At 40.1% G+C, this 13,667-nt stretch overlaps 1 protein-coding gene across 1 annotated transcript in view; it reads left to right on the forward strand.

Moving 5' to 3' along the window:
* The window catches only part of ITGA9 (integrin subunit alpha 9), a 512,195-nt gene that overhangs the window by 75,464 nt on the left and 423,064 nt on the right, over positions 1–13,667 (forward strand). The window contains exon 3 of the mRNA XM_088464409.1: positions 826–932. Coding sequence (XP_088320535.1) covers positions 826–932 — 107 coding nt within the window. The remainder of the gene's footprint in view (positions 1–825; positions 933–13,667) is intronic.

Below are 13,667 nucleotides of genomic sequence, written 5' to 3' on the forward strand. Positions count from 1 at the left end.
TGTTAATAGACTTTTGGTGTATTTAATAATATTAAATAAAATAAATGTATAACAAACAACATTATTATATAAAGTTAATACATATATTTACAAAGCCCATAACCAGTCAGTCACAAACTGTATATCAAGCCATAAACGTTTATATATATATATTTCTTATTTTGTTATATAAAAGGTAAAAGGAGATTTTGTGTTACTAAAATTTTACTATTTGTAACCCATTTTTTATGTGTCCAGAATGTCTACCATGTGTTTTTCATTTTCAGCAAAGAGCCTCCTGACCCCGTGTTCCAAATCCTTACAGGTCTTACAGGGAGCTCTGGAAATCCAATCCAAACATTATATATAAAGCATACAGTAGATTAAGAATGCAAAAGCAAAAAAAACTACAGTAAAGTCACCAGTGATTTTTTCATTTCTATAATGAAGCACGCAACATTACTAATACTGTATAGTCACATTATTTTAAACAAATTAGCAAATCTCATTCTTCATACTTTAATTTTTTTATACTTTCTTTTTTTACAAGTCTGTTTAAGTTTTTTAGCACATGGTCTTTGGCTCAGTATCTACTTGAATATTTTTGTGAAGATCACTAGGAAAAATATTTATTTATAAAGGAATATTCAGTTCTTTGAACTATAAGGACATATCATATACAATATTCACATTTGTAAAGATCAAGTCATTAAAAGTCTACTGAAATGATGTCTACATTTAGGACATTAACACAAAGGTCTCCTTTGAATAGTGTTTGCTTTTAATGAATCTGTACCATCCTGTACCATCTGCTGAGCACTAATACCTCTCACCTCCTCCTCCCAGGAAACAGTCGTGATGCTCCCTGTGGAAAGACGTGTAAGGAGAACAGGGATGATGAGTGGATGGGGGTTAGTCTGGCAAGACAGTCTAAGGTTGATGGCAGTGTCCTGGTAAGATCATGCTTGCCTTCCATCTATCTAATAGTATGTTTACTCCTCATGTCAATAATAATTTGAGACATGTCACTGGCAATTATTTGTTGCATGTTCCATCTGGTACTTGGTCTGTCAAGGTCTAATCATGTGGTTAGCTAGAGAAAAGGTCCTTCTTGTTTATCACTGAGAAAAAAAAACAAAACATTTTAATGTCTGCCTATTTGTAAGAAGTAAACTGACTGATCATGTTTGTGTAATGGAGTCAGTGCTTCTTCTGCCTCTGTAGGGGAACAGAATAGATCTGCATTCAGACTTGGGGTAAATTTACTAAGAATCGTGTTGGTCCGATTTTGGCTGTATGGGAGTGTTTGGTCATATTTGCAAACACGGAATTTACTATGGGAAAAATGGGAGTATTTTCCGTATCTTTAGAGTTAATCACGGCCGATTTCACAGTTGAAATGCTGTCGAAAATACAAATAGAAATTAATATTCCATCGTCTATACACGGCAGTACTTTCCCTACAGAGAAATACAACACGGAAATTTACCAAAAATCATGATTATAATCACAGGTGTAATAAAAGCAAATTTGGTGTCCAATTACAAGTTTCAAATAGACCCCCTCATGAGCAGAGTGTCTAGCAGAAACATACACAGATCAGTATGATCTGTGTATGTTTCTGCTTTGTTATTGTGAATGAAATGGTTAAATAAAAAATATAATGACATGGGGTTCCCCCCCCCCCAAAAAAAAAAGCATAACAAGACTCAGGCTTCTGAACCAGTCCTGGTTCCTAAAATACAGGGAAAAAAACGAGTAGGGTTCCCCCATATTTTAGAAACCAGCACTGGGCTCCCAGTCCTGGTTTTAAAAATAGGGGGAAGAAAAGCATGGGATACGTCCTATTATTAAAATCAGCACCGGACTCATTCTAGCCGGGATGTAATGCCACAGCCAGGGGACTATTTTACCAGGTCTCCCCGGCCACAGCATTAACACTCCAAGCTAATCAGTGCAAGCCGGGATATCAGGTGAGGTGGGGACTCCCCGCCAATAAAGAAGTCCCCCCTCTACTGAGCACCCCAGGCTTACACTGAAGCCCGCGGCTCTTGCCTGCACCCCTGGCCGGTGGGTGCATTATAATAGTGGGGGAATTATATTGTAAACTATTGTTTTTATAGTGAAACTACAGGTGCCAGCGTTCCTGCCCTTTGGCACTTATGGAACTACAAGTGCAAGCAGGCGGCCGGCACCCATACAGGGCCCTGCTTGTGAGAGCTTGTAGTATCTGTAGTGTTCTATTTAATCTGTAATACTGTACATTCAAACCAGAAGAAGCATTTAACCCACATGTGTTTTATTTGGCATAGTTTGCAGTTTGCCATAACAAGCCAATGGTAAAGTTCTGGAATTAATACAGAAACTGATTTATCAAACTGTTAGTATAGGAAATCCTATGAAGAGGTCATCATGAACTGGTATATGCATTTCACTGCATTAAATGAATAGTATAATTTCCAGCATTCTTTGTTGTAGCCTATATGTATGTTCTTGGTTATTTCACTGCAGTGTACAGGTCTGTATTTTATATTATTTGTACGGTTCTGTTTTTTAAAATCTGTTACTGAATCTGTTGCTGTATTTTCATATGTGCATGTACTTATGAGGCTGGCAACAAGCTTCTATTTACACAAATCTTGGGGGGGGCAATCCAATTAGCCGCGAGGGGTGCGTTTTGCCATTACCACTGCGTTCAGGTGCCGGCAACGGCATCGCATCTCGCGGCCCTCTTTCAGGATGAACTCGCTGTGCACAGTTTTGAGCGAGTTCAGGCTGCCGTCATGTGAGGCCGTTGTTGTGATGACTCGCACCCGCATTATTGGATTGACCTCTTCATGTCTTTGGAATTGTTGGCGTGCATGCTGCAAATAATACAGCACCATGGTAGACAGTAAATAGAAACATAACATTGAAGGCTTAGGGCTCCGAGGGCCTTTTGTCAGGTAATTCCACCAATACATCTCATCTAAGCTTCATTTCTGCATTAGCAATGTAACGTTTTCTTGTTATCCAATAAAAGTATCACAGTTATACTGCTTATGGCATTTTACCATGCACAGTCCCCTACCACATAGTTATGCAGCTCACATATATGATTTTTGCACATTTACTCCATAAAGCTAACATCATACAACTAAGCATAATTAAAAACAGTTCTTAATCTTTCTGCATTGCCTGCACTGTTGTGTCAGTGGTAATTAAAGAAGTAAAGTCGTTGCCTAAGGTTTTGTACTACCAAAAACATGTGACAAAATGTCACTGTATCCTAACCGTCATAGCATTGCTGCGCTGTTAACTGCAAGATTTGGAGCACATGCAGCACAGGACCCTGCCTGGGGAGTGTCACAAAGGTCAAGAGTACAACTGTGCCTCAGGCTAAATGTTTTATTGAGCAGGACCAGATCTTCAGTTACCTACAGTTCACATGATAAAAAAAAAATAGTCATGTCCTTATTCTGTCCTCACTTCCTTAAGGAGAGAGCTGGGGAGAAGGAATGCTGCCGTCTGTGTGAATGCTCTCATTGTGAGCACTTGGTGTATGTTACTGGACAGGAATAATATGGCAGTGTTAGGTCACAGCGAAATACAGACTGAACAAGGGCTCAAGATGGACTGGCTTTGTCAGTCATATGACCCATGAGATAGTAATTGCAGGTCATAAAACAAGAAAAGCAACATCATTTTTGCCATCTTGACCTTTCATCAGGGTCTCTGATGGGAAACCACATTTCTCAAGTCTGCAGATGCAGCAATTTCTCTGGGCCAGTGTAAGTACATACAGTATAGAGAGGTTGTGTTTCTAAAAAGATATATATAAGTATGGCTGTTCTGTCTCAACAGTTATGTGTATGAAGAAAGGGTGACACAAATAGTGTTTTACAGGAACGCTGCATAGTAATCAGTAATTAGAGAAGTTGCTACATATTTAAGTAGTAATTTCAACCACGTGACTCAGTTTGACAATTTTCCATGATGAAATTGATAAGTCAGTGAAGGTAATATGGCACAAGAATCCTTGTTAACTATTGAACTTTTCGTGCTGTATGTAATGTATGGTAATATGCTTTGGATAATCAGGCTGTCATCCCCTAAATTATACTACAAAAATAGGCAAAATAAGCCTCTGAACACAAGTAAACATTTTTTCCATTCTTTTTCACGCTGTTTAGGTAACAGTATCATATTGTCAATACATTTTTAAAGTTACAAATGAAAATCATTAACATTGATGACCTTATAGCAGTGGTTCCCAAATTTTTTCAGTTGAAGGCACCCTTAGGGTCTCCTTCATTTATTCAAGGCACCCTTAAGCCAAATTACCTGTAGTACTGCCCTTTATGTAGTGCCCCCTGTAGTAGTGCCCCTTATGCAATGCCCCCTGTAGTAGTGCCCATTATGCAATGCCCCCAGTAATAGTACCCCTTATGCAATGCCCCCTGTGGTAGTGCTCCTTATGTATAGTCCCCTGTAGTACTGCCCATTATGCAATGCCCCCTGTAGTTGAGCCCATAATGCAGTACCCCTTGTAGTAGTGCCTCTTAGGCAGTTCCCCCACTAGTAGCCCCCCACACCCCTATGCAGAACTTACCTGCATGAAGTTCACGCTGGGGACCGCTCCTCCTGCTGTCTCTCCCGCTGCCGCTGTGGTGACTGGATCAAGCTGGATCCAGCAGGCGTGCAGGATGCTCACAAGTTCCCAGTGATGCATTGCGCGGGTGCACGGGTGACGTCATGATGTCACCAGCATCCCAGTTCACTGCATCACTGGGAACGCTGAAGAGATCAGAGGCTTCTTTAGCCTCTGATAGCTTCAGAGGCCAGCGATCCACTTTCTGAAGGAAAGTTGATCGCGATCTACCGGTGGGAGCCCTGCGAGCTACCAGTAGATCGCGATCAACGTTTTGGCCATGCCTGCTGAGATGACAGCAGCTTCCCTCTGGCCGTGGCACCCTGGTGACAGCACCCCAGGATGCCGCGCGGCACAGTTTGGGAACCACTGCCTTATAGTGTTCCGACATTAAAGCTCCATTACCACCTGGAGCTAATTAGCTTCCCCGCCTCACAGGGCTCCATCTGCACCGTTCGTGCTCCGTGCAATAGTTTTCACAGACAGAAACTGTTGCAAGGAAAATGGGAGGAGCATATAAGAGAACCAATTAGTTGCCACAGTTGTAAATCTTAGGGATTCTCTTTGGTCTTCCTGCTAACACCCCTTTTTCAGCCATTTCAAACTACTGAACAAAAATATTCACCACTTTAGGTGGTAATGCTGTATTGAGACACAATAGTATATATCAATTTCCATTTTTATTGCGTTTTACAGTTATAGTAGGCATATTGCATACAACATTTCAAGTTGGAAGTGCCAGGGGCAATGCAAATGACGTCCTGTTCACAACGCAATTCATGCAATTGCAACATCAAGTCCCCAAGTCTCCAACTTCACGGCGCAAGTGGGAAGGGATCCAATAGGTTTTTCTATAAATGTGGGACGTATTGCTAACCTCTTATAATTCAATTTGCATTATATTTATAAATAGTACTGTAATTTAGCTTGAAAGGGTATGTTTCACATGGGAGCATATAATTAGCATCTTATCCATACCTTTAGCTATTTTTTTATTAATAAAGCATGCATTCTATTGGGCAGCCTGGTAAATTACTCATCTGGAAATACAGTATGTATCTAAAATCTACATTACTCTGATAACATAAACAAATAGTATGTTAGAGAGATTTTCAAAATGTATTTAAAAGTGGAACGAGGGGTACACATTGCATCTACTGTTTTATAACAGTACAAGATTAACATACAGTATAAGGACAGTTTTTACATTATTGCATCATCATTACGCTGCAGTATAATAATGACCTTTTTATCTATTACTTTTTCTGCTGCGTTAGGCCAGTATCAGTTTAACCTCCCTCCCTAACCTCTTATGTTACAAGATGTATATTAGAAGTAGAGATAAGAGGTTTGGTTTTGGCTCAGATCTTCCCGTAAAGTTTGGAACTCAGAGCTTAGCAAAACATCATCTTTCACGGACAAAGATAAAGTTTTGTCAATGAAAGTTGATGTTTTGCCTCATTCTGAGACTCGAACTTGGCGGGATGATCCGAGCCAAAACCAAACCGCTCGTCTCTACTTCTAATATATACAGATGTGTCCTCCTACATGTATCCTCATGTAGGCCACGCCGCACGACATGCCTGGAGTAAGTGAGCCACCAGGTCCCGTGCTTCTCTGCTAGCGTCGGGCGTTTTTTTTGCCCAACCCTAAAATCGACTGTAGACATTCACAATGTCAACTTTCTGACAGTGTTGAGATTCTGATAGTGGTCAAGGAGTTATTCATTAGCCACCCTAGACTTTTGCTAGTCCACACTTTCTCCTTTCATCCTTCTATCAATTGTTGCAGACCATCATGACTCCACGTTTCACCGTAATTCCAGCCTCTACCGGATTACCAACCTTAACAGCTATTACCCCCTCCTCATTTATGCATATGCAATTAATGTACTCTGTAAGCTATTCAGATCATCATTGTTAGTCTATTCTGGCAGGCACACCCACAGAAATGAACATAACTAGATGACCTTTTGCTTGTGACGCTCTAGGATAAGACCTCTGTCACCTTTCTACAAGTCGGCATCTGCTACCAGTAACATGGTGGTGACAATTTATGTAATTGCAGGTCTGAAGAAAATATAGAAGGTTTAGCAATTTATTATAACGGTATTTGGCCTGGATAAATATCCTGTAAAGTAATTAGCTTCAAACAAGTTACATTATATGTTACTTTTAGTGTTAATATCATAAACTATAAAAAAAACAACAACAAAACATTAGCTCAAAGTTCCTTATAAATTACCATATTTGGCTACAGACTATTAGTTTATATTCACAAATATGAATAAAATACAATCCCTTGGGTGACGTGATATTATTGCAGGAAACTCACTTCTCTGGTAAGCACAACCCTGAACTCTGCTCTAAAACGATTCCCTAACACCTTTCATGCTTGCGATCCCACTCACAAAAAGAAAGGGGTGTCTATTCTGTTTGCGCGACACCTTACCATCACGCCTTCGGAAATAATTAAAGACCCTGAAGGCAGATACCTGATTTTAGTTGGGACTTTAAATGGGATCCCATACACATTCGTGAATGTATACGCACCTAACCAATCCCAAGCTCCTTTTTTCAAGTCCTTCAATAGCTTACTGGCTCTTCAGAGATGAGGCATAGTGGTTATGGGTGGGGACTTTAATGTGACCCTTGATTACCACCTGGACAGGTCCAAACCCCTCCCTAGGTCCCTCCTACAATCTAATATGCGTAACTCTGCTGCCCTAAACACCCTCTTATCACAGCATCTTCTTTTTGATGCTTGGAGAGTAAAAGAACCTACCGCCTGAGACTATACATACTAGTCTATCTTATATGATGTATACACAAGATTGGACATGATTTTTTTGAGCACTGAACCGGCCCAATGTATTTTGGATACTACTATTCATCCCAGCACATGGTCCGATCATGGGCCCGTTACTGTAGACGTCCCCGGCCCCCAAATACCCAACCATTAGCCCTCATGGCGTTTGAATGATAAACTCCTTTTTAACCCCATGCTCAAGATCCAATAAGCAGAGGAATTAACACATTACTTTGACTGCAATAAGACTCCCAACTATTACCCCTATGATTCTTTGGGACACCCATAAGGCGGTTATGCAAGGTTACTTAATCAGAGCATCCACCCACACTAATAAAGCCAGGTCTAAGCGCATTCAAGATCTCTCTGAGTGGATAAGATCCCTTTCTTTAAAACACAAACACTCAGGCTCTCCCACGGATCTATCCGCTCTGTCGTCCGCTAGGGGCGAATTGAACTTACTGTTAACTGCTAAGGCCGAGACTAGTCTAAAATGGCTCAATCCTCTATGAAAAAGGGGACAAGGCCGACAGGCTTCTAGGTTGCAGTCTAAGATTGCTAGAAGTAATGTGTTTTCTATCCGTTCCTCCACAGGTCACATCTTACGAGACCCTAAACTCATCACCCAGGCTTTTTTCAAATTTTACGACAAATTATAAAATGCGTTTGGGTCCTCTCAGATTTCACCGTCACTTGGTTTTTAGAGATTTTCTCTCACAATGCCACCTACCCCGTTTATCACCAGAGGCAGCTTCGGCACTAAATGCTGAGATATCTGAGGAGGAAGTCGCTTCCGCTATTAAACTTCTGAAAAGCAATAAAGCGCCAGGTCCCGATGGCTTCATGGCCAGTTACTACAAAGCCTTTCAATGTCAGCTTATACCCCACTTGTCAGTTTTATTTAATGATATTCTACGGGGCGCCCCCCTTTCTAAATCAGCTCTTGAGGCCAAAATGATCGTAATACCTAAAGAGGGTAAAGATATATCAAATTGTGCTAATTATAGTCCCATATATTTGCTTAGTGTGGATACTAAGTTATACGCTAAAATTCTGGCCCTACGTTTGAATACTATATTGCCTTCACTTATACACAATAACCAGGTGGGGTTTATCCCAAGAAGACAAGCTCGGGATAATACAAGACGTATAACTAGCCTTACACATTCGATAAACTCAACGCACACTCCTGCTCTTATGCTTTCTCTGGACTCAGAGAAAGTGTTCGATGGGATTAGCTGGCCCTTTATGTTTGAGATCTTGCGACATTTCGGATTTGGAGGCGACTTCCTCACTGGTATTCAGGCCTTGTACTCGGGCCCTTCGGTTAAGGTGTCTGTAAATGGTCTTGCTTCTTGCCCATTGGAGATTACAAATGGCACTAGGCAGGGGTGCCCTCTGTCACCCCTGGTTTTTGCTTTGACTATCGAACCCCTGGCGGCCTATGTTCATGCCTCAGGGGATATTACTGGAATTGTTGTAGATGAGTCCGAGTACAAGATTTTGTTGTTTGCTGACGACGTGCTACTTTCCCTTTCTTCCCCCCATACTTTCCTACCAAATTTATTCCGTATTCTCACTGCATATGGCTGTTTGTTGGGCTATAAAATCAATTGGTCCAAAACTGAATCCTTGCCTTTTCATATTGATTCGGCCTGCTCACTCCTACAAACCAACTACAAATTCTCTTGGTGGTCTACTAAAATCCGTTACTTGATCGTCTTTGTTACAAACCATTATAACACTCTCTATAATGAGAATTTTATACCTTTGTTATCAACCATCAAAGCGGACCTAGACAGGTGGCAATCTCTCATCATTTTGTGGTTAGGTCCTATAGTGGTTTGCAAAATGAATATACTTCCACGTCTCCTATACTTGTTTCAAACTTTACCAGTTAAGGTCCCAGAGTCTACTTACACACATGGTTTCTCCGCTTTGTATGGAGGAACAAAGTACCCAGAACGAGATTCTCGTCTTTACGGAGACGTGTAACGGAGGGAGGAAGGGGTTTCCCGGACATCCATCTATACTACTACGCCTCTCATTTGAGTCAAGCTGTTGCATGGTTCGCCCCCACATCCACTCTTCGCTGGCTTCAATTGGAGACGGAATTAGCTTGCGCTACCTCACTGGCCTCCCAACTACTATTACCCGCCAAATCCAGACTTCCTTATATTGGTTTACATCCTGTCCTTAATTTCACCTCTCAGATTTGGGATTACTGTACCTGTCGCTTTAAACTTCTATCATCTCCCTCTTCTCTCACCCCTATATGGGACAACCCTGCCTTCCCACTAGGTCAATCCATGGTCCGTGCTCGCCCCTGGGTAAATAGGAATATCCGCTTTGTTATAGATATCTTGGATAATGATGTATGTATGCTGTTACCAGATATTCTCACTAAATATAAGTTTCCTGAAGTGAACCCTATTCTATGCCTTCAATTGAGGCATTTTGTATCCTCTCTGGCTAACCCTTTACCACTTTGCCCTCTGTCAACACTTGAATCTCTGTGTTATCGTAGTCCCTTAACTAGGGCGTTGTATCTGCCACCTATTCTCTTCTCTTATCGTGTGGGCAGTCTCCTTCCCCATCGTTTGAACTACAGTGGGAAAAAGACCTAGGTCCACCACCAGATGAGCAGATTTGGTCTGATATATACACCTTGATCTCAAAGACATCTATTTTGACCCTAGTGAAGGAGAATGCCTACAAGATTTTTTACAGGTGGTACCTGGTCCCTACTAGATTATATAAGATGTTTCCTTTTGTTTCCCCTCAGTGCTGGAGAAGCTGTGGTGCCCTAGGTTCTTTTATTCATATCTGGTGGACTTGCCCCAAAATAACGCGTTATTGAGACATGATTGCAAATTTATTAAGTAAGGTAGTTAACACTCCCATAATTATAGACCCTTGGTCTTTTCTTTTGGGCTTGCCAAAAGCAATATTAGACACAATCTCCAATGAGTTGGTGGTCCAAATACTGAACTCTGCTAGATGCCTTGTTGCATTATACTGGAAACGTTTAGACACTCCTCCTCTCTGCCTAGTTATTGATAGAATTTGGCATTTGTCGAGCATGGAAAATATCACTGCGTATCTTAATAATAGATCATCTAATTTTGTACAGATTTGGAACCCTTGGTATAGCTATCAAAACCCCTCACATAGCTCCCACTTGATGGGTGGTCTTTCGGCCCTTCTGTTCTGATTACCTGCTTTTATATATTCACCCACCTTTTCTCTTTCTACTCTAAAGGTGTTTTCTACAGACTCTTTTGATTCTATTTTAGTACTGTTTGTTCATACTACAATCGGGCTTATGATATGGTACAAGCGAGGCCTCCTACCCCCCCCCCCTTCCCTCTATTTTTTCTCCCCCCTCCTTCATTCTCTACTTTTCTTTCTTTTTCTTCTCTTCTCTCATGTCTTTTTTCTTCTCCTACTTTTGTTTTTGCAGCTAATGTTGTACAATTGATTACAATATTTTGCTATATCATATACGATATTCTATGATTAATATATCCTTCGGATGTCTATTTTGACTTACAATGTTTTCCCTTTTTCTCATCTGAAGGCTTATGTTATGTATGTCATATATTTTAATAAAAAATAAGCTAATGAAAATACAATCCCTTGAAACCAAAGTGGAGAAATGCTAATACAACAAATTGTAGTAATAGACAAATTGAATTAAATGTATAGATAAATAAATAAAATACCACCACAAATTATTCAGAGAGAAAATCACCTCTTAAACTTGCAGAAGGCACAACTCGTAACAAGATTATATTGCAAACAGCCTCGTCGGTGTTCGACGTTAGAGAACACCTAATGTAAAGGCAATAAGATTCTCCAATAAGATCTGTGAGTTCTTCATAAATTTGCTGTATGAATATTTTTTATTAACATTGGTTAATATTGCCTCTATTTATACCACCATCAAAAGGCATCAATTCTAAATCTTAATTTCCAATGCTAAACATTACATGCATCCAAAATCACCTTTATTTTGTCAAACATTAAGCCATACACTGTTTGTAAGGCAATATTTAAACACTTATAATTAAGTTGTTGAAATTCAGTTCTTCACTTATTGAAAAAATGTAAATTCCCCTCCCCATACTGTAATTAGCAGAACGTCAGGTGACCCATATCCAGAAACCAATTATTTAGAATAACCCACAGTCCATCCCCTGCTGTAGCAGTCAGAATTTTGAATTTGAGCACTGCTGACATTTTTTCATGATTTCAGGCTTCTTTTTTAAAATGTGTTTTCCCCCCTGTGCAATGGTCTCATTATTTTGGGATTTTCAGAAGAGACAATTCTGTTTTTAATTATTATATGAAGATGACCACTAATTATGTGACTTAAGACTGTGCTCATTTATGTACCTCCATTTTACTTATTATTATTATATCCTCTAATATTTCATGTTATATCTTTATGTCACCCTGTAAATTTCTTCAATGAAACAATGTTACAGAATACCGTGTGTCTACCTTGTAAGGAAAATGATAATAACACCACAAGTAACAGCAGGTGGTTTTATATGTTGTTTATTAGTCAAGAATGAACGATTGAGAATTTGCAGCCTTTCATATCACAGGATGTGACTTTATAAACAGTCTTTTAAGGCCCAGCTAACATACGTACTTGGCTGCCATCTGCATTAAGGTTGCACAGGCCAGGTCATTGAAGAAAGTCATGTCTTGTTTTCATAGTTTGTTTATAATAGAGGGGTTTAAAATAAGTAAGAATGCACTGCAAATACTTGCCAATAACTACAGGAAAAGAAACATGTTTGAGCTAGTGATGCTCTCAACTGTACAGTGCTACAGAAAACGGTCTCAACCTCTAAAATATCTTATAATTACATTTTAATTCATTGGTATTTCAGTTTAATTGAGCTTAGCTTGAAACAGGGACTGAAATAATGATCATTAATCCTTATGCTGAATGGAAAATCTATACATGCAGACAATAAAGGGGCAAGAGATGAACAGTGAATGCACTTTGTAGAGGGAATATTTTTATTCATTATTTGGTTTCTTTTCTGTCTCATTATTACTGCATACCTTTCTTCCTGCAAAATTAATAAGAACAATGTTGTGTGTAAAATATCTATGAGCAAAGGCAGTGATCGAAAACTAAAGTGTTTCAATCTGGAAACAAAAATCTATATATCAAAGTCTTAATTTTAGACAGTCCTCAGTTGGCACATTCCTTTACACTGTTAGATGCTGTTCCGTCCAGTAAAATAAACAAAGATTTCAACAGCCGAGGTCAGCCAGTTCAGATGAGGTTGACCTCTTAAGTAATAGTGTTCACTGAAAGAATAAGATGTCATCCATATGTAGCTAATTCATTAGGTCACTGGCAATCGTTCCTATTCTCCCAGGATTTGGTATTGATTTCATTGAAGTTTGATAAACTCCCCATTAGTCCCTAGTAATGGAAACAGGCCACATGATCTGTAAAAGCTTCAAAAGTATTCCATCTCATTTGGGCAACGTAAGTGTTCAAGATGCTTTATTTTTATACACAATATACCTATTATAGCTATTATATCTAACTTTCAAAAAAATTCAATTTGATTGTATTACACCTAAATGTATTGATTACATTTTATTAATTTTGTTACTGGTGCTCACATCACTATTAAGCATTAAGGGCCGTATTCAGATGTGGATGCAGAAGTGCCCGCAGTTGCATGTATTGGCGGATGCCCGTCTGCAACTTTATGCAAATACCAGTACAAAGTCCTTCTCTTGTGTATATCTGTGCGCCCGAATGTGCAGGGACTGAGATGCCCACTACCAGCGCACCGATTGGTGCATTCTTTTTTTTCAAGCATCTGTTTATTTCAGAAAATAAAAGACAATGAGGATGTTACAAATTAAATACATGAATATGTCTAGCATAGTACTTATGTATTCATGTACACAGAAACATATCAAAGTGATCAATATTCATTTGACAATAAACAGAGAATCCAGGGCCGGCTCTAGGGGTGTTCGACCAGTGCGGTCGCACAAGGGTGCCACCCCTAGAGGGCGGCACCCTTCCCCAGCATCCCGATTTCAGCGGGACATTACGGTCCCGCTGCTCCATCCGCGGGCCGATGTGGCCCGCGGGTGGTCTAATTGGGAGGTTGGGACCCCCACCGCCGCAGCTGTACGGCGGTGCCGGACCCCCGGAGTGTGAATTGATGCCGCGCGCATCCAGTGACGGATTGCTGGGCTT

This window comes from Taudactylus pleione, unplaced genomic scaffold (assembly GCF_031769625.1).
Source record: "Taudactylus pleione unplaced genomic scaffold, aTauple2 ptg000054l, whole genome shotgun sequence".
In the NCBI taxonomy this organism is placed as follows: Eukaryota; Metazoa; Chordata; class Amphibia; order Anura; family Myobatrachidae; genus Taudactylus; species Taudactylus pleione.